This window comes from Perna viridis, chromosome 6 (genome assembly GCF_037379345.1).
Source record: "Perna viridis isolate PV_CMFRI_1.1 ecotype Kerala chromosome 6, ASM3737934v1, whole genome shotgun sequence".
NCBI classification, from domain to species: domain Eukaryota; kingdom Metazoa; phylum Mollusca; class Bivalvia; order Mytilida; family Mytilidae; genus Perna; species Perna viridis.
In genome coordinates this window covers 42,227,688-42,249,611 of record NC_142450.1, presented here as the reverse complement: position 1 = coordinate 42,249,611, position 21,924 = coordinate 42,227,688, and the positions used below count along the sequence as shown (strand labels likewise).

At 32.4% G+C, this 21,924-nt stretch overlaps 1 protein-coding gene across 3 annotated transcripts; it reads right to left on the bottom strand.

Annotated features, from left to right (window-relative positions):
• Window positions 1-5,919: 5,919 nt before the first annotated feature.
• LOC148615038 (uncharacterized) lies at window positions 5,920-21,896 on the bottom strand. Of its 3 annotated transcripts, XM_088589638.1 has the most exons (10): window positions 21,770-21,896; window positions 20,389-21,412; window positions 17,166-17,388; window positions 14,515-14,904; window positions 13,520-14,158; window positions 13,077-13,310; window positions 12,571-12,760; window positions 11,553-11,892; window positions 11,216-11,253; window positions 9,961-10,101 (listed from the first exon to the last, which is right to left on the bottom strand). In XM_088589638.1, coding segments are annotated over exons 2-10 (3,054 nt in total). In that variant the 5' UTR covers window positions 21,388-21,412; window positions 21,770-21,896; the 3' UTR covers window positions 9,961-10,100. The 3 variants fall into 3 exon arrangements, with proteins under 3 accessions (XP_088445763.1, XP_088445762.1, XP_088445764.1); XM_088589637.1 differs by lacking the exon at window positions 11,216-11,253 and having other exon boundaries at window positions 5,920-10,101; window positions 13,077-13,307; XM_088589636.1 differs by lacking the exon at window positions 11,216-11,253 and having other exon boundaries at window positions 5,921-10,101.
• Window positions 21,897-21,924: the final 28 nt, after the last annotated feature.

Here is a 21,924-nt window from a genome sequence, read left to right as displayed (position 1 = left end):
TAGAAGAGGCTTGGGAGAATAATTAAGGGAACCCAAATTCGAGTGGAAATCAAAATAATATATACTGAGGATAAAGCCTTGATAAGGAAAATAGACACACACAACAAATAACATTTTGAAAATAACCTAAACAAAAACACGAACGAAGAAATAAAATTAAATGAGCAACCTGGACTCCACTAAAAGATGGAAGCATGGGTCGGGTGCAGCGTTAAGGTTAGCGTCCTCTGCTATGGAAGCATGGGTCGGGTGCACCGGTAGGGTTAGCGTCCTCTGCTATGGAAGCATGGGTCGGGTGCAGCGTTAGCGTCCTCTGCTTTTCTAGAAACACCCACCGGGCTGCTAATAAAATGTCACGTCCGTGGTAGACGGAACAATGACACTGTGAACAAATCGGTTCTCGTGGTACAGCTGGATACATCGTAATGATCCACAAATCCATGATTATGACATCAAAACTTCTGTAGTGATGACTTAAGTCTTACAGCATTGTGATAACCCTGTTACAGAAGCCTAATTGTAAAAAGTATAGCACGGTACCGAAAGTCCGCGTGGTTTTGCCAAGCTCTGGGATAACGTAAGAGTTGTTTTATGAAAACTCCATACAAGGGTTCTAGGGATGCACCACAGATAGAAGGAAATTTGGTAATAAGGAATAAGAATTCATCGCGTATGTCGTATAGTTTGGTCATGAGTTTTCCTTTTCTATCGAAAGTGTAAATATCAAGATATAAGGCTGACTTCATAGCATTTGTAGTGTCTGTTATCTCAAGTTCTTTTGGGGTAGATGCGATGCGACATCTCCTCATTCTTGGATGGCTCAGTGTTATCTGTGGAAAAATTCAGAAGTCTGTTGAACGAAAAGTTTTATTTTTGGGCTTAATGAAACGATATCCATGTTCAAGTCTAGTGGTGCAGCTGAACAGCAAATGAAATAACCACCATTATTCTTGATCAATTCAGGTCTTCAAATTCAATGTTGCACTTATATTTAGATGCTGCTGTGAGTGAAAAAAAGGAGGGTTTGGCTTGTATTTCAATGACAAATGGGGACAATCCGCTTGGCCCTCAATTTTTTTTTTTTTTAATGTCTCCTATCAGACATTACTTTTTTAGAACTCTTTTATGTAGCAGCGGCTATTTACATTAGGGGAAGCTTCTTATTAAAGATTTTATTTCACATAAAAAATAAATCTGTCTGCTGCGTCTTGAATAAGCTCATCTATCATAATGATCTTAGTTCGCAAGTTAGTGCTAGCATTCTTAGTTGTTAACATTTTATTGAAATCAGAACTTATCAAAAGCCATTTAAACGGGATTTTTATTCTTTGAGTCCTTGTGATTTTCAGATTCCGGATACTTAACCCACTAGCTGACGCAGAACAATACCCTATCCCGTCCCATCTTTGGAATATTTAAATGAAGAGAAACGAGCGATCCTGGAGAATTCGATGGCCCCTAACTGTTGGAAAACATATAAAACAGCAGCACAATTTCTTCATTCATTTCGAAAAAAGTATAATCTAAACGATATCTGGCCCATCCCTGCTGACGAGATCGCCTAATTGATAGCCTCCTTGTCTTGCAAAGGTCTATCATTAAATTTGATTAGTACTTACATTTCTGGATTAAGTCATGCTCACAAAAGTCTAGATCTTCTGGACACAACTAAGTCCTTCGTGATTTAAAAAATGTTGGAGGGTTACAAAAGAAAAAATCCCAGAAAACCCGATATTCGACAATCCATTACAATGGTTATGCTCCAAAGGCTGATTCCTAGTTTCAGAGTAACTTGTGGGTCTCACTTTGAATCTCTTGTCTTTTGTTCAGTTTTTGTTTTATCGTATTTTGCTATGTTGCGAGTGAGTGAAGTAGCAGTAAACAGTCGTTCAAATGAGACGGGACATGCTATCAACTTTGAAGACGTATATTGTTCATATGATAAATCAGAACTGCATATAAAAATTTGCAACTCAAAAACGGATAAGAGATACGACTCCCCAACCTTTGTTTTGATTCCCTATTATGATACAAATATTTGCCCAGTCCGCCTTTTCAGTCCTACTTACAATTTCGTCCAACTGTAATCGGTAGTTCTAACAAATTTTTCATACATTTAGACGGTCGCCCACTTACTAAATATCAGCTTCCTTTCATGTTGCAAAAGGTTTTGTCCTTTTGTGTGTTTACCGGACATTTTATGTCCTATTTTTTCGATAAGGTAGAGCATCTGATTTAGCGAAAGAAGGCAAACGCGATAAAACGATCTAAGACTGCGGGAACGGGTCTTCCAATGTTTTCTTTCGCTACATTAGATTGTGAATTATCTCGGTGTCCTTAAAAAAATCCACTTTATTTATTAATAGGTTCGAGATCTATACGGATAATTGGATCGTCCATGGTATATTGGGCTGAGAGAAACGCTCTCAGAAACAAAAGAGAGAATTTCAGTTAAAAGAATATAGGGGTCTGAGTCGGGATTCGGGGTTTGTTAGAGGAAGAAGTGAGCCCCACGGTCTCAAAGTTGTTAAAACCAAGACCGCCTCCAATGATAACCGTAATTCAAGCACGTTCAAACGATTTAGGAAAGAAAAAAAAGACTTCTCAAATTGAGAGATGAAATTCAAACAGACATATTACGTTTTCGTTTGCTTGTTCCTAATGCAAAAATTGTTTTGTGTAATGTTCTGATGAGGAGGTATTGACATGTAACTAAACGTGGCACCTCACTTGAAAAAGCTAGAAAACGACTTAACAAAGAAATCGTTATTGAGCACTCAAACATACATGCTTGGGAGATTAGCTTATTTAGATATGATGGAGTACACCTTTCAGGTGATATTCACTTAAATAACCTTCAAGGAGTTTAGAATCTTTCTATCTAGCGATATAACCAGTCCATTTCCTACCACATAACAAGTTAACCGATTTTTGAAAGGGGGCTTTATTGGAGTGTGTATTGATACACTCATTTGGCAAGATAAAGGGGTCACGGTACGTTCCTCGAAATTCTACGTTGGACATATTCATGATTTACTCTCCAGCGGTACAGCTGGCAGTTGTTATAGGTCTTCTCATGATTGGCAACGGTGAGTGACCCATTCTAAACTGGTACAAGTTTGAATGTTGTGTGCCAAATGTTTGAAAAGTGAAAGTTTATATTTAATAATTACTCCCTTGAAATAACATACTGTAGTAAAATTATAAAGTGATGTAACCTTGCATGTAATGCGAATATGCTCCATCGTAGTGGGATATCGTGATACTTCGTACTCTCTCGTATTTCCTAACTATGAGGGATTTGAGCCTCCATTGGTACAAATGGAGCACAGTTTTGTCCAATGTTTAAAAAACCGGCACTTCTGTTTATTCCTACCAGATTTCGTCATTGTTAATTTTTTTCCATATACACTATCTTATATACACTATCCAAAAGCCAAAACATTGAATGTTTGATTAAATATATTAGTAATTCAAAACGATGGAGTAGTGTGGATGAAGAAAGACGACAACATCGTTAAATTAAATGAAAATTTCATTTTCTTGAAAAATTACGTCGGAAAGCTTAGCTTTTTGTGATATTCAACAACAAGAATTTAAGTTTCCTAAAATAAGAATTACGTCTGAAAACTTGAAATTTACTAAATACAAAAGACAATGGTACTAAATGTTGTTTTATTAAAATGAAGAAGTCAGTGAATTTCTCTTCACTTTATTATTTTGCCCGACTCTAGGTTAAGATACTACTGTACTGTCTTTAAAGCTTTGAGACAGATTAACAAGTGTGTTGATACTCAGCAATTGCCATCAATGCATGGAGAATGTAGAACAGTTGCTTTGCTAAAGATTTTGGGAAAGTTTTTTGGTTTTATTGTTTCTGGTAAATCAAACAATGTTCTGTCAAATAACTCCAATCGTTGTATTGATTTCGTTGATCTACAGAGCAATAAAAGAAAATTTCCATTTACTAATGGACGTTGTAAATTATCAAAACGCACTATTCTTTGCATGGCAATTAGATTTCGATGTGCAGAATTTTCTACTCTTGTTTACCGACAAGATCATTATGAAAAATTTCTTATTCTTCAGAATTGGGAAATGCCTAAGCTGTAGGAGTAAAAAGCACACCAATCATATTGTCTCCTCAATCGTATGAAAGTCCATTTAATTTATAATTCTGATTTTGACAATTATGACCAGCTTTTGATTGATATATATGGCATGGCAACTTCACATATGAATCATGAAATATGTTGCATTATTTTGACTGTCCTTCAGAACAAATCGTCATCTAGTTTGTACTAAAACATCAAAATTCTGGTCAAATTTTCGTTCAAGTAGAGGCTGAACAACATTACATGGCTTTATTGTCTGCTTCAAGGTTTTCCTATTACCTGGGGTCATCTTGTTTTGTACGGAAACAACACGTTTTATATTGTTTGTGTCTATTTGAAAATGAGTAGATTGGAAGGATGTGGGCTTTCTGACATTCTTATGGTCCAGTGATAGAATCTATTTTCTTAAATAGGTTTATTAGTGGGAAAATCTGTAGTATAGATATTGTTCATTGTCATAAAACATTATAAGAGGATCTTGAAATGTTGCTTTTCTGTAATTATCATTTCATGATTCCAACAATCAGAGAATTCATTTGATGCCTTCAAATCCTTCGTAGATGAAACATCATAAAAGTGGTTTGCTTCCATTGCTCGACGCGACGAAATAGCTGGTTACATCACTGATTTTCTCAAATTCGAAATTCATCCAGTATATTTGACAGTGGTTATTGCTTTACGCTAGTCATTTAAAACAAGCTTTTCCGTCATGCCTGCTAACATTGGAAATCACACCATTGTTCAACTGGGCTTTTGAATCGAGGTGCATTTAAAGTCGTTTATGAAGCATTCAAAGTCGTATTGTGGTGCTGATTATAGTAGTACTAGGTAAAATGGTTTGCTTAGGACTTACTGATCATTTTAAAGATGGATGCGAGCTGCTATTGAACGTTCTTAGTTTGCAAAACTGAACATAAACGTGGCTGATATACTGTGCAATAGTTCTGTAGACAGCATACACCAAGATCCCAGAACCACAGTAGTCAAACAAAGTGAAAAATAAGGGTTCAACTGTAGTCAATACCCATTTCAATGTTCCAAGCCTATCAGTGTTGGCTGTACATTTTGACAATGAGGACAGAGATAGACTTGTGTGCTTAGGAAAGAATCAAAAGTGCAAAGATTTCTTTCATAACAGAGAGATTTTTTTCTATTAAGTGCTTAGTCCTTTCAGATACCACTGTAAAGACCTTAAGAACGATTTGATAGATTGATTCGTTAACTTTACTTTGACACCTGTAACTTGCAGAATTGGACAGCAGGTGGCTTTCTAAATAAAATTTATAAATCTAAAAGGCCAAAATATTAAAACTCCTTCTGACCATCAAATCCTGGTGATGGAAAATTGCAATAGTACCTTCTTGAAAGAACTTCTGCTACATTTCAAGATAACTGCGAGCGTTCTTGAAGTGGATGTCTCATTTTGTCTATATGGTGTATGTTGAGGGATAGAGGAATTTGATGTATTATTGAGTGAATTCACATATTGTTATAGGGGTGGGATACTTTTGTTAAGTAATGTGTTTATTTCATGGATATTAGTATTTCATGGGTTTATAAATGATTGGTATTTTTTGTATTTTTAAAGTAGAGAATAGATTTACCTTTTATAAAGAGATTTGTAACCTGCAATGACTTGTAGTGTGGATTTTCTTTGAATTCGTCGGAAAAAACCGAAAATTCTTTTTTAGACAACTATTACTGAATTGACTACAAAAATCGACAAAAGTTTTTATATAGATTATAAATATATAAAATGTGATTCTACAAAATAGAAATATCATATTATTCATTTTTATGAAGCATGAATGATCTAGGTGTTTAGTTTAGCTGCATACTTTTCAGTATAATTTATTTTGAATTACATCTGTATACAAAAAAAAAGTGTGTACAAGTTTAAACAACAACTGCACATGCACTTTTTTTTATCCAATACGAGCCTCTATAGTCTAGTCATATTTGATAATAACTGGCTAGTGCCTGGGAGTACCACCCTCTCACTGAAATATCTGCCTGTCTATTCAGGATGCAGAACCTTCGTGTACTGCCATTTTCACAAATACTTGTCTATTCAGAGAAAAGAAAAGGTGATTTCTGTATGCATACTAAAATCTTTGCAGTGTTAATTAAAAGGAACTTTTGTTGAACAAAACAGTAAAAAGTAAAATAAGTAGAAAAAAATGATAGATTTTTTTATATTGATTTCAAAACATCAATCTCCTTTCCTGAGGAAATTCTTTACAATATTTGTTTGGTTCTTTTAACATTGAACAACATGCCCAAACATAATATGTAGCAAGTCACCCCTACCAACACTATTGAATGTCATGCTATAAGATATAATTTCAATGATAAGAATTTTATGTGTATAGGCTACCTCTTGACATCAGACAAAATGTTTTACTGTAAATTTAGCAAAAGTGCAAAAAGAATTTTTTCAATATTTTTATTTTCTACAACAGAATCTACTCAAGCAATCTGCAATAAAAAATTCCCGTTCTTGTGAAAAACACCTTACATATCACAGTCTTAAACAACAAAAATACATAACAAAGAGAACATAGATCACAGAAATTTTGATTTAGACATGAAACTTGAAATACTCTACCAACAAAACCTAGCTCTCCTATACACACTCAAAATCTGAGAGCATCTTATGTTTACAAAATTCAGGACTTTATGCTACAATTAAATACTTAATATAATCATGTGATTCAAAAACTATCAACTTTTTATATTGTACTCCTAGAAAAAGCATGTTATAATTGTATTTAGAAACTTGCTCAAGTTTGATTTAAAGATAAACTTCTTCATCATCATTATAGGATTAAAGAACTTAAATTCTCCTAATACAGTTTTAAACATCTACTCTAATATCTATACAATCCCTAAACATCATTTTACTATAGATTTTCATAAAGTCATATAAAACATATAATCTGAAATTACTTTCAATTATGGCTAAAATTTTCATGGTTCTATTATATACCATTCAGGCAGTAGTGAAGTTGTTAAAATTAGTAACCTATTAACATATATTTTAACAATAAAAATAACTACTAATTTTATAGGCAGTTCATGCGAGCTAAAGCCCTTGAAACACAAGGACTGTATGACCAAGGGAATTAATCTACTTCTTTTATAAAGCAGGTTAAATACTGGAGTAAATTGAGCAAGCTTTCTGTAACCATCATTACACACACAATACTTGGTGCATCTAAAGTACTAAATAAATCAGAATATAAATATGAAAAAAGAATCAAAATAGTCAAATTCAATCATAAAAATGGTAAAAAATCTACCAGTTATAGGATGGAAAAATCTACAAGTTATAGAATGGAAAAATCTACAAGTTATTGGATGGGATCTTTCATTTAGTCATTTTATTTTAACATGATGCTAAGCTAGGACTGTACATAGCTAACTGTTAAACATTACAACTATAATTAATTTCAATAATTATTAATACACAAGTACCAGTACTCTAAGAAATGAACTACTCGTAAAAGTAAATTTCAGTAAAAAATTGCCAAGTTTGATTCTAAAGGAATCATTTGAAACCAGTTTTACTGTAATGATTTTGTAAAAAGAAACTACATAATGCCTTAAGACTTCAAAAACATGAGGCATTACCAATGAATTATACTGTAAAAGTACTATTGTTTGTCAGACCAATTTTGTGGTTTATGTGGGTATGTCAAACCACGAAATTTGGTTTCCAATGAAGGGTAGATGATGTGTATACTGAAAATTTTAAAACCACAAATTCAAGATTCCACCAACTTGTGTTTCTTCCCTGATCCATGAAAATTGGTATCTACGAATGAAAGTACTTTCACAGTATGTAATGATAATTTGAAGTAACAAAACATCTTTAATTCATTATATCAACAAAATCCTTAATATTTATTACATATAAACTCTGATCGGGGCAAGACTGTAATTGACAAATATGTCATTTACAACAAATTTATGGAAAACAATACCTTAAGTACTTGCATTTCAATTCATCCACTTTCAGCATTAAAAGAATGGTGTGACTGCACTGCACACGTAACAACATGACATAAAACCTATCTGAATGTGAATCTGTGGGATTCTGAACACTTTTAAATATTGAACATTTATAACTACATTTTGTAAATTGACACACAAATCTGAACTATATTTGAAACAAAGCTGTAGCCTCATGTCTCACCTGGCAAAGAAATGTTACTGTAAAATAAAATAAAGTATTACTGGGACAGTTCAGTTGATGCCGGCTTTAAATAAGAATAAACAGAAAAGTGTCTTCCTTTTGGTTTAAAAAAAAACAGTCAATCTTGTTTATGCTACAAAAACTTTGTGAGGAATATCCCCATTTAAAAAACAGATTCAAAATGAATGTGATGCTAAAATATTTAAAGGGGATGTGTATACAAAATATTTTGATGACAACTGATGACAATTCAGATAGTGGTCAGACAGGTGGTTGATAAATCAGTAACTATTGCATCATTTGAATTAATCTAAAGAACATTCTATTGAGAACTCAAAATGCATTTAAAACAATTCATGGCATTAAACAGCAATATATCATCTGTAAAAATTGAATCTAAAATAGAATGACAATATTTTCAATATACTGCCACAAATCATAACTACAATATACTGCCACAAATCATAACCACAATATACTGCCACAAATCATAACCACAATATACTGCCACAAATCATAACTACAATATAACTATTATAACAATGTCTGTCTGGAAATGTATATCCAATCATCACTTCATTCGCTTAACCTGCGTAGTCGTTGTTTTTAATTTGATTAAAGAGTCATAAAACATTTTGCATCTTTCTTTTTACTCTTAATATGGGTAAAATAAAAGTGATGAAGTTTACTAGTAAAAACTCAATGAACTAATCTAAAAGTTTTACTAATATAACAATACAACAAATTAACTTTTTATGATGGTTACACTAAAAGTTTTACTAACATAACAATACAACAAATTAACTTTTTATGATGGTTCCACTAAAAGAAATGAAATATAAATTCCATCTAAAAATGAACAAATGTTTCTTAACAACTAAAGTAGTTAACAATATAAATACCGTCATACAGTTTACATACAAATAGCTACTTTTTGTGAATTTTCAAATTTTTTTCCACTATTTGTTAACACTGCATTTATAAAACATTCACATTTCTGGCACATACAAGATGGTTGATAGGATAAAATAAAGGTTCCTACCTAGAATTAAATGCAAGCAATGTTTGAACCAATATAAAGGTTTTAAAATGTAATGTTATAGCCACAAATGTATGAGACAAAAGTATTTTTTTATGACTAACAACAAGTATGGTTGGGAAGAAAACTATGCCATAACAACAAAAGTTCGGTCTTCATGTACTTCATAGGATATTAAATATTACCAGAAGGAACTTCCATTTTCATTTCTATACAAAAGTAAATTAACACAATTTCTTTGTGATAACTATCAGAAAATGTTTTGTTCCAAAAAGTATATTCCATTTAAGTTAACATGTACAATAACCTAATGTACATTATTAAGTATACAAAAGAAATAGGCTCAATATAGAAAAAAAGTTTTAACAAACTGTGACCTACATCAATCAGAAAATCTCATTCCCAAATACACTCAACTTGTCACATTAGTCAAAACCATCTACAAGCATTATTCTCTACTTATGCAGAAAAGACTAGTATAAAAATAGCATTCAACCTTCACCCTAATCTAGGTAACAAAGTAACTATGGTAACACTTGAGATCTGTACATAGCTAGGTGTTGGTTAGTGATTCCAATCCTAGCATCTTTTCTCATTTGTCCTTCCGTCTCCATGTGACGATAGTAATGAATTCTATTTATCTTGGCATTCCGTACCCTGCTCTGTTCAACTTGATTATTTATGTCCTCATTTATTAATCTTGTGTGATGAGCATCCCACCTAGCCTGTGATCTTTGCTCTTTTACTTCCTGCAATAAAAAAGTTCAAGGCTAATGTACACCCATTTTATTAAAATAAATTGAATCTGATTATCTGCATGCATTCATTTTTATTTATTTATTTATTTATTTATTTACTCTTCATTTTTCAGATTGTGTAGATAATAGTCCAATCAAGTAATAAAATCTGACCAACTCAAAACTTATGAAAGGCAAATATATTATGATACATTATGGAATGGAACAGCTCAAAGAATTCATAATGAAACTACTGTATTGAATAAGGGGGGATAAATCTAGAACCAATTTTGGATTGCACAATATCAATATGATAATGATACTTTTTTTTCCTTTTTAAAAATTTATGACTTTTTACTCACAATAGTAAACATGTGACCCTAATTAGCATGTACAAATCTAAAATTCACAATCAAAAATCGCTTAAGAGTGGAGCGCATATTTAATCACTTGCACTAAAAGGAAGAATCATATATACTTTTACTATAATTTTCCATTTCCCCAAAAATTGCATCTGACAAAAATTTATGCATTAAAAATTATTTTAACCAGGTGAAAGTTATTGTTAAATGAGAAATGAAGAACAAATTTTTGTTTAAATCAAAACATGGCTGAAAAAGCAAATTCTATTAAATTAAACATGTCAATAACCTACAAAACAAAACAAAAAATATAAATATTTGTAAATCATAGAAAGGAGATTATTTAACTGAGGTATGCTAAAGCATATAAAAGTAAAACCTGTCTAATTGAACCCAAAATAAATTGGAATTCAGTCTGGCTATATAGCTTCTGAAATCCTTTTATGTAAGTTTTAATGGATTGTGAACCAGCCTTGGAAAGATTTCCATTACAATTTGTTTGAGGTTAAGCTTAATTTGACAGGACTATTTGGCAAATTATGTTTACTAGTACAATTATGTTTATAGTACATTACACTGCTAAACTTATTTGGTTTTATTTGTTAAAATCTATTAATTGTTAGTGAATCTAAATACTCTATGTCTTGTAAAACATATTTTAAAACTCTAGCACTATATAAAACCCAAACAAAGTCTACCAAGTTGAAGCTTCAAAACAACAAACTGCCAAATGCCAAGTTAGTGTTGACGTGTAATCTACTCACTAGGACATGTGTCCTGGGTATGTTGACATTGCAGATACCTTAAAGTTTACAAAATAATTTTAAAAAAAAAATGAAAATGTTCTGATTTTGTGATTTAGGAACTAAACAAGATTCCAACTTTTAATTTTTGTTTTTCTGGAAATATTGAAAGTTCATTAATGTTGATAATACTAAAACAACAATAAACACAACCCCTAAAATTTAGAATTTACACTGATTAAAAAAAAAACTTCCAATTAATAAGTTGAATCTATATCTACACTAATTTTTTATGAAGTCCTGAGAAACTATGAAGGATTATCTAAATGTTTTTTTAAGATTAGTCTATGTCACAAACCTGTCTTTTTTGTTCTATTTCTTCAACTTGTCTTGCCCTCTGACACTGAATTGCCTCCCTTCTTTCCCTTCTTTGTTTCATTGCCTCTATCCTCTGTTGATCTCTCTGTTTCTCCCTCAGTTGGTTAGCCTCTATTTTAGCTCTAATCTCAGCACTAATGTGTTTTTTAGCTTCCCTGGCTTTCTCCACTGTTTCTTGTTCTTTAAGTTGTCGCTGGTTATCCCGCTCCAGTTGAGCTAATACTCTCTCTCGATGTTGATCTTGCATCAAGTCTTTCATCTGGTCTTCCTGTCTGAGCCTTTTATCCCATGCTTGCTGTCTTCTCATTACCTGCTGTCTCCTGGAAACAAAATTAGATATTAAAACATCATATGTAAGAAGATAATTGTGTCATATGTCAGGCTTTCAAGGGGAGCTAGTTTGGTTACAATTCTGGTAAAACTTATCACGAAGCTCTTCTATATACTGGTGAGACCAATAGAAGATGAAGTATTTGGTAACAGCCAAACAAGGAAAGATTTTTTGCATGGGAAAGTGATTAGCAGAGAGTGGGATTAGAAGGATAAATGTATCACATTCCAGTTGAACAAGTCCCACTAAAATCAGAGGTTTTAATTGATTGATTCAGAATGGCCCATTGAAACAACAAATACTTTACAGAAAAATGGCCCATTCTGAAAATTTCAATCACAATCAATGGATAAGCTTTCACTGAATTTTGTACATTAAAACTGATACAAAAAGAAACTCTGTACATCAAGGCCCTTTTTCTTTTTTTTCTCCCTATTATCCTAAACTATTCTTATTCTTTTTTTTTCATCATTAGTTGTTTGACTATGTTCATTTGTAGTAAAAAGTTACTTGTTATCATTTTTAAAATAATTTTGCTTTAAGATATAGTAAAATACTATAGATACTCTGTGATCCCTAGTGCACTATTTTTATAATTTGATAAACATATTTTATTCACTGACTCAATTTCAACATGTTCATAAATCTAATGAGGGATATCACTCACCTGAATTCTCTTCTTCTCTCTTCTTTCTCCTCAACAGTTGGATACCTAGGAATATTTGACTGTGTTACCTCAATCTTTGACCTACTGCCCTTGGGAGGTTGTGGGTGTACCATTAAGTGACCGACAGAGTTACTGTAGTCATGAGTTGCAAAATGATCTACATATTTGTACATAGGACTGCCCCACTCAGCTGTAAAAACAACATAAAAGATGATTTTCAGATTTAAAAGTTTCGTCTTATAAATATGTCAGCAATTAATGTCGCAAAAAAAACACGTAAATGTGAAATTTGCCATAGTTTTCACACCCCATCGGAAAGAAACAATTGTTAGGAACCTTATGACAAATTTTGAACCTACACCTTTTGATACAGTTGACAGGGGAATATTTTCAGCAGAATTTTGTCTGCTACACAGTTCATTTTTGGTTTTCCCAATTTTTTTTTCTTTTTATTAAATTAACATTAAAATAATGGAAGACTATCAATATAATTACACCAAGCATACCTATGTATGGTCCTCTTTGGTCTCTGGCTTCTAATGGGCACTGTAAAGCTGTCTCCCTGAAAGGCCCATGATAATTAGGTGATATTATATCAGGAGCTGGGTCATTCTTCCAGTAGTTTTTCCATGGAGGTCTTTGTGGAGATCTTTTCCTAGATCTCCTATGGAGACCTATCCTTCTCCTACTGGATAAGTCCATATCATCAACTGCAAACTTTCCATAATCAAATTTCTCTGCTGAAAATAAGTAAGTTATATAACTGAGAGTTTTCTGGTTGATCTGTTTTTCATGATTTTATATACTTTCAGAAAAGGAAAGAAAAAATGAATCAGGCACTTGAAATGAAAGTCCAGTATTATACAATATGTTCCTGGCCATGAAGTTAATATAGGGTATACATGTAGTTTATACATACAGCTTTACTCTCACTCATCTAAAAACCTACCCTCAGGTCTGTTCACAGTCGCTGACTGTGGTCTTTCTAATGGAGAACCTTCCTGTCCATCTCTGAATGATACAGATTTTTTGAACATGTTTTCCTCTTGTTTCTTTCTCTTTTGTAATAACCTGTCTCCACCTAATTCCCGTAATTTTTCTATTTCTTCAAGCCTGGCTAAATGTTCTAGCCTTTCTCTTTCTAGTTCTTCCTCCCAATCTAATTCTGCTGCTCTCCATTCATTGTAAGCACTTGATAATTTTTGTTCCTTTAATCTTCTCTCTATTTCTTCAGTTTCACTGGGTTGTCTCTTCCCTGAGTGTTCATCTTCCTTCTTTCTAATTTCATCTAAACATTTCTGTCTTTCTTCTTCATCTCTTCTCCTTTCTTCTTCCCTTTCTCTTATTAGTTGCTCTTCTTTCAGTCTTTGTTCTTCTCTTTCTCTCCTGAATTGTTCTTCTTTGATTATCATTTCATCTCTTTCTTTTTCTCTCCGCTCTTTCTCCACTCTTGCCTTTTGAATGGCAAGTTCAAACTCATCAATGTCTTTTTCTGTCTTTTCTTTTTGTTGTTCATCAAGGAGTTGTTTGTGTTCATTCAACTGCATGCTAATTTTATCATTCAATTCACCATTGGTCAGTGTTGTACCTATTTTTTTTTAAATAATCAAAGTTTCAGATTATGCTATCAAGATTATCTCCCTTGTCACAATGTAGCCGTTAACGTCACAATCTCCATTTTAATCTATGTCTATTTGAATATGCATTTGACAACTTATGAAACTTGGTTTATAGCTTGTACTTGACAATGAAAGGCTGATAACTTCAATATATTAAAAAACATAGGAATTAGTAAATCAATCAAAAAGTAAAACTTCTGAATTATTATGACATTGTAAATATTTTTTGGTCCACAAATATCAGTGAATAAAACATGATAAAATTTTCTTCTTCAGAGACTTGGTGATCACTAAATTTTCAAAAAGAACTGGGGCTTTCACTCACCGGGTACCAGTTTATTGATTTCTTCACTCTGTACTGCAGATTTTGTTGTGGTAGAACTGGTGGTTATTCTATGTCCAGGGTAAGGAGGGGGTAAGTAAGGTCTTAACCAGGGCCTTGTTTCCAGCACCATTGGTTCAATGTCAAACTCAAAAGGTGGAGCCTTTCCATACTCCTCTGGTTCCGCTAAGGGACCTGAGGTGGGATATCCTGGGAGAGATTCCTGAGGGTAGTCCTCTTGACTCTGTAATTTCTCTCTTGCTTCTTTAGGCATCTTCAACTCCAGAGAAAGTCTTTCATACACCGGTGTGGGAGTCCATATTGCAGTTTCTGGAGGAATTTTGGCAGTTTTTCCATTTGAAAATGTTACAGTTAATTCTTCATCTTCTGGTCCTGAAAACAAAAGTAACCAAATACAAATATGATTGTTCTAAAAAAACACACAATAACTTTTAAAAGCTACAACAATTTTTAAATTGGTTTTACCATACAGATTTGTATGATTGTTTTTATGACTGTTTCCACTAAATCATATATGAAAATATTTCTATGATATATTCTGATTGATTATCTCAATAAGAACTGAAATAAAAGGTATGTCATGGTGGAAAAGAAACTGCCTGATTGTAATGTACTGTTTGAATCAAACTAGGGTAAAGTGCTGTGGACAGTTAAGTATTTTATCCACATTCACGGGCAGGGTATACATCTGTGCTTATTTTTACAATAATAAGATAAACTTCAGGTATTGAATGAGTTATCGAGGGAATATCATTTATAATTAGTAACAATGGTAGAGTCTTTCGTTATGTTGCATTATTGTTGATGGACTAGAAATCAATTGACCTCTTAAATACACTATTATAGGTAAATAAGCAATATCCCAAGTAATCCGTTTTGAGGAGCAAATTAAATGTGAAGATAAAGTGTTTAGAATTTTAAAATTGGTTAAAAAAATATAAAAACATAAAAATATAAGTCGACTATATTAAGTATAAAATAACATCACTTGTCTAATTTCAAATATCAAGCAATTTTCACAAAGTTGTAATTTAATTGACAGATTTATATGTATAAAGCATTCTTCAATAAGTTACTAATGTAATCCTTGTTTTACTGTTTCTAAGAACAGACAAGAACAAATATACATCTAAGGAGAGATTGTGATTACTTAACCCTTTGTAAGTGTAAAAATAAAGGTGCCAGTATTTACAATCTATATATCCCCAAAGCCTTTAAAAAGCAATCAAAAGACCCAAATCAATAATCAAACTAGCATTAATCTTCCAAAGTTTAAGCTACTGACCAAATATTTAAATCCAAAATTATTCAAGGTTTTTAAAATCCATTGAATAAATCTATATACATAATTAATACCAAGTGCTTGGTTAGTTCTAAACATGTTTGTTCTTAATGTACACCTAGAAACAGTTTTTTTCTTACTCATATTTTTCAGTTGTAAGCCATTGAGCAAGTGGCTCAAGGAATAGAGCAAAAATGGGAAGTCATAAGCCTCTTTTATACCTGTATACTTTTTTATACTTCAGGGACTTAATTTTTTTAATTTAGATTTTCTTATTAAATGCCTTTTTTTATCAAAGTACTTTGAAATACCAGTTCTTAGGCATATTTTCACTGGCCCAGAGGATGGGAAATTGGAACTCTGGAACCCAAATATTTCATAAACTTTATATTATAATTATTGCTGATTTTTTAAAGTATGTTGATAATGCTTTTTCTTAACTATTCAGTTAACAAGCAGTAGACTTCTCCTATACCATTGACAATGTATTCTGCCCGTATTTCAGTTATAGTAGAAATCATTGGATATTTTCCAGATATTAATAGTGTAAGAAATGGTTTATTGACATAAACATGTATTTGGTCTATATATCTATAATTGTCATTAAATATTTACTTTATGGTATGATAGAACATGACATGGAAAAAATCAATCTGTTCTATAGAAAAAGGTGCAAATTGTCTTTCAAGTGTTTTCAATAACATGTAAAGGATCATGAGATTTTCTTCTGATGGATACCTGAATTAGGCTGTATAGTTTTTTTCAGCAACTAGTACTAACCTGATTAGCAACAGCAAGGGTTCTAAAATTATTTTTCAAAATGTATAGATTATGCTGATGTCTATTTATATGATTTTTTTCTAAACTGTGTAAATGTCTGCATGTCCTTCTGATAACTTGAACGTTTTTTTTTTAATCTATTGATAACATATATTATTTGTGTACAGTGTCCCAAGAAACCTTGGTTAAACATGTTCATTTCAGCAAACATGTCATTGATAAGTAAACAGAAAAAAGACAAATAGGAAAGATGATATCTAAAATCTGATAAAATCTCTTACATAAGACCTCTCTTGGTGCCTATACTTCTTGACTGTTTAATATGAATGTTTAAATGTAAGCAATTTTCTACCTTGACTCAGACACTGATTAAATGATAATAGTTTAAACAAGTTTTCTCATATATAGATGTACTTAAGAAATTTATCAAAAATAGAAAGTAAAAAGGACAGATATATAGTTCTTCTAATTGGGAAGAACTATATTATTCCTGCAGTGCAAACCTTTATGATTTTTGTCTTTTTATCAGATTTAAGATTAACAAAATTCTAGAACAGCACTTAATACAAACCTGGTGCACATCTTTTCTCATGCCCATCTATGACTATCCCTGGGGCAAATCTCTCTCTTTCTGGTTCCCAGGGAGCCAAGATCCTGTCAGCACATAGAATAGTGTGTCGTTTGGCATCAATATAATCAATAATATCGTACACATATGTGTCTTGGTAACTTGTATCTTTATATTTACCATGCTTACATGGACCAAATGCTATCAGGAATTTATCAGCTAGAATCTGAAATAATTAAAACAGTCATACATGTAACATTACATTCATTATTCAATGTACATTTTTGGTTTTAGGAATCTTGAATACCGGTGGGTTCCCAGCTGATCAGATCAACTTGCTCACAAATATAAATATCTGTCACCAAAAAAGGGTCTACAATACTATTATTACAGGGTACAACCTGTAAAAATTCAGTGTAATATTTGATCTTTGGTTTGTTTGATATATTGTGAAGTAGGATATCTGTTTTCAGTCTGCACAGCTCACTTCCATAAGGCCAACCTTAAAATATTGTTGGTTTGCTGTTTATTGACCTACTGAAATTTTTTGGGGGTGTTGGTCATTATAAGCCATACCTTTCTTAAATTTACATAAAAATAAACCTAGAACTGATATGCATTGAAATAACTGTACCTATGCAGCCTAGGTGGTAAATATACTATCAAGTTTACTTTACAACATGAAAAAAGGATTAAAATACTTCAAACATGGATCAACAGCTTACAATATCACTTGGATCAAAGTGTTATCAAAGGATCAAATTAACAGTCTATCAGACATAGCTGTATATTATCAAAATTCAATTAAATATTCTTAATTGGAAATTAGGTTGACAATATAAAAACAGTAATGTCATTCTACATGCTCTAACTTTAATCTATATATTGCTATAAAGGACCTGACATGAAGTTTTATGGGACTACTACTTTGAGTCATAGAGATAAGCTATCCACAATTGGATAATTTTGTAACTAACACTCAACTATGCAGTATATTAAGTCTTCATAAGATTTAAAACCCATACTATGCTGTGAATTTTTAACTTTAATAATTGATTTACTGTTAAAAAGAAGTCCCTTGTAGTGCATACATATTTTTTTTCTGGTAGACATTTCATGCTTATTGGTCTAAAACAGATCCATATTGTGCATTTTTATACAGTTTGATATTTCTGGCTAAGTCATGTACATTTTTTCTCATACATCAAAGGTCCAGAAATAGAACTAATGTAATAGATACTTTACCAACAGTTCTCATAACTATATGTAAGACCTAGCCAAAGAGACTTTCAACAATTTTGTAAACTTTCTTTTCACAATTGGTAATTGCCTTCATTGAAACATTACACAAAAATACCTTCTGAAGAAAATTTCACAACACTGAGCAAATTATCACATATACCCATTACCCAGGTAACACTGATGGGAATATCAAGGTATTATATTATGCTGGGGAATACACATACCCCACCCCCAATGTGGGTATTAACAGTATTTGACAATACAATTTTTATAAAGATTAACATGTAATTTGATTTTATACTTATGAATTCAAATAATCATTTATTTGTTTATATTGCTGAATGCTGTTGAAATTATAAAAAATAAAGTTTTTCCCAGTTTTACCCTTGCATTAAAACCAAGTAAACCCCTTTTTTGTATTTCTGACTGGGCGGGACAAAACTCATCAAATCCAGGTTTTTACCAACTGACACCAGTTGAGCTGTCAAAATTTAACAACTAGCTAATAAACCATGTACAATGTTCAATGGTTTGAGTTTTTTTTATTTGCCATAGTCTTATATTTTTACCATACATGAACAAATGTTTATCAAAAGTTATCAAAATTCTAATGCTAAAAATTGGACCAAATATGTATGAACTGATCTTAAAATCTTTTTTGTACTAAATCTGTATTTAGTGGAAGGAGGTGCGCTATGAAAATGCAAGATAAAAACCATAGGTGTTTTAAGGGAAAGGTCTTACGAAAAATATAAAAAAATTTCAAAAAATTTTTTTCTCAAAATGAAGCTAAAATTTTCAGATAAATTCATTCTTAAAATCACATCCTAGACAGCAAATGTATGCACTGTATACATATAAATAAGAAGTCAAAATATAGTCAACTACATTTACATCAATAAATATTGTTGTTTCAATAATGGCTTAACAGATGACTGTCATGAGTTACCAGTTTGTTTTGCATTGCATGACTTTTAATGAGCAACTCGGCGGGTATTTCTAGAAAAGCAGAGGACGCTTACACTATCGGTGCACATGGTCCATTCTCCCAGTTTTCAGTGGAGTCTGAGTTGCTCATTTGTTACTTTGTATGAATTATTTCGGTTACTTTATGTTCTTTCTTGTGTATGTCTGTTTTCCCTGTTTGGCCTTTGTCCCTGGATTACATTCTTTTGATTTCCACTAGGTCCTCTTTCGATTGTACACAAATGTATATGTTTGTTTTAAAAATGTTTTTGTCCTGATACGATGCAGTTTTAATCATCATGGTAGTTGGTACTGGAATATCATAAATTCATTTTTACTGTCAACAGTTCATATTTGCATTTAAGATATGATGCTTGCTGAACTGTTCTTTTTTTAAATAATCAAGTTTAAATCTTGCTGAATAGCAAAGTTCTATTTCATTCATCTTTTTTGCTAATGTCATTCAGTGTTGAAAGTAATTGTCAACCACTACTCTCCATTCTTACAATTTTTTCAACAGAAAACTAGTGAAACCAAATAAAACTATACCTCTGTTTCCTGGTACCCCACTGACTCATGCCTTGACCCCCCCTTCTCCCGACTGATTTATTTTCAAGTTAACAAACAACAAAAAGTACCACCAAATGACCCAACAGTATATAGATGGCAGTAAATTTTTGGTTTCAACAAAGTCCAGGTGGTAAATTTCGTTTAATGCATTGTTTGCAAAAAGAAAAAAATGAAAAACTGTTGACTGTAGAAATAAAACATACATGTACAATGTACACACAACTCTGTCAAGAAAGTGAATTCTCTTAATCAATGTAAGGGCTTGTCTTGTGAAATTATATAACTGTCAAATGACAAAAAAAACATAAAAAAATTGGAACTGAAGTTTGAATACAGTCACTGCAAAAAAATTCAAATAAAGAGATTCATAAAATTAAGTTTTTATTACCAGGAATTCAATGAAAGGAGGAATGAAAAAACATATAAAGTGACTTTTAAAATATCTTACCTGGCTTTTGACTGTACCAAGGTAGAAATAACCGTCATCAATCCTTCTAGCCAAAACCTTCTTACCAATCAACAATGCACCAGCAGCAGGGGAAACAGTGGAAGTCTCTATACTCTCTAACATAGCATCCTTTGCTTTAAGGTAATTTCTTGCTGGCCTGTATCGACTCCAACCGTATGGATAATAGTACCTGTATGGGTAGCCATACCATGGACCTAGATTTGGAAGCCCATGGTAAGGATACATAGGGTCAAAATAAGGAGCATACTGTCCAAATGCATTTACACGGGGTGTTAGATAAAGGCTTTCCTCTGGTCCTACTGCAAGAGAAGTGGTTATGCTACACATTTTATCCTGACTGTGAATTGTTCCACTGGCTGTTCTTACTAACCTTTCCTGAGCGTGATCAGCCCTATATATTGGGGTTATTCTTTCAACAGATCCATGTGTTGTTAATGTTACAATGTGAAAAGATCCATAAGATTCAACAGCCAAATCTTCTAACAGTTCCACAGCAACACTGTCTATTTGATCTTCAGTACTAAGATAAATGCAGTGGATAGGTCTTCCCCTTGCAGCATTATAAACATTATCTAAAATGTCCACAGGGTGTTGATCTGCCAGTCCATCAGTGACAATATACACAGATCCACATGTTGGATCAGCCAGTGCAGTCAAAAGAGCACCTTCAGTATTTGTTCCAGTTTTGGGGGTCAATTTTTTTATCCAATCTGCAGCAACAGCAACAGTCTGTGGTGAACACTTTACCATCTTATCAGCCCATTGTGTTACATCAGAATTAAACTCAACTAAATTAAATGATCTTGGTTGTTGTTTATTTGCATGTTTGAGCAATGTTTCAATCAAATGTTCCTTCACAACTTCAAGACCTTTGTACATACTCCCAGAAGTGTCAATACAGAAGGTAACATTTTTCTCAATTACCTCGCCAAACATTGTAGGAATACCTTTAACCTCTGGGGGAATAACAACAGCCATTTTAACCTCTCCTTTCTCTTAGAACCTGGAAATGAATAGTAAGGTTTATTTCTAATAATTGAATATTTCTTAAAGCACCCTCTTTGTGTCTGTCTTTAAAAGTCAAAACAAACACTTCCTAAGGCTAAGTACACGTGCAGTTGTATTATAAAATGGGTACATCATTTACTGCAGAATGTTTCTGAACCTAACATATCTATCCCTTTAAGCAAAATTTAACAAATAAATGTGTGAAGTGTAATAATATTTCGTCAGAAGAAAACATTTGACAAAAAAATATCTCATGGATTCTGTTTTCATGTTTTTTTAATTGGATACTTTTGAAAGGAAGAATAAGGTAGAAATAATTAAGAAGTGGAAAACAGCATAGTTGCATACTTACATATTATGAATGAAATGTGTCTACGAAGCCATTAATTTTAAAATCAACATGCTATATACTTGGTTTACAATCGTTTACATCAAGCACCTGTTGTCAAGGAACGCGTTGATTATACCACCGCAGTTTCGTATTAAGATATTTGTATTTTATTGAAA

What these genes read in the sequence shown, in the direction of transcription:
- LOC148615038 (XM_088589636.1), bottom strand. Translation starts at nt 21,387, where the DNA reads ATGGCTGTTGTTATTCCCCCAGAGGTTAAAGGTATTCCTACAATGTTT. An exon ending in TTGGTACAGTCAAAAGCCAG is followed by an intron (nt 17,389 to 20,388) that starts GTAAGATATTTT and finishes TAATTATTTCAG; the next exon opens with ATTCTAGCTGATAAATTCCT. An exon ending in AAATAGAACAAAAAAGACAG is followed by an intron (nt 10,102 to 11,552) that starts GTTTGTGACATA and finishes TTTTTATTGCAG; the next exon opens with GAAGTAAAAGAGCAAAGATC.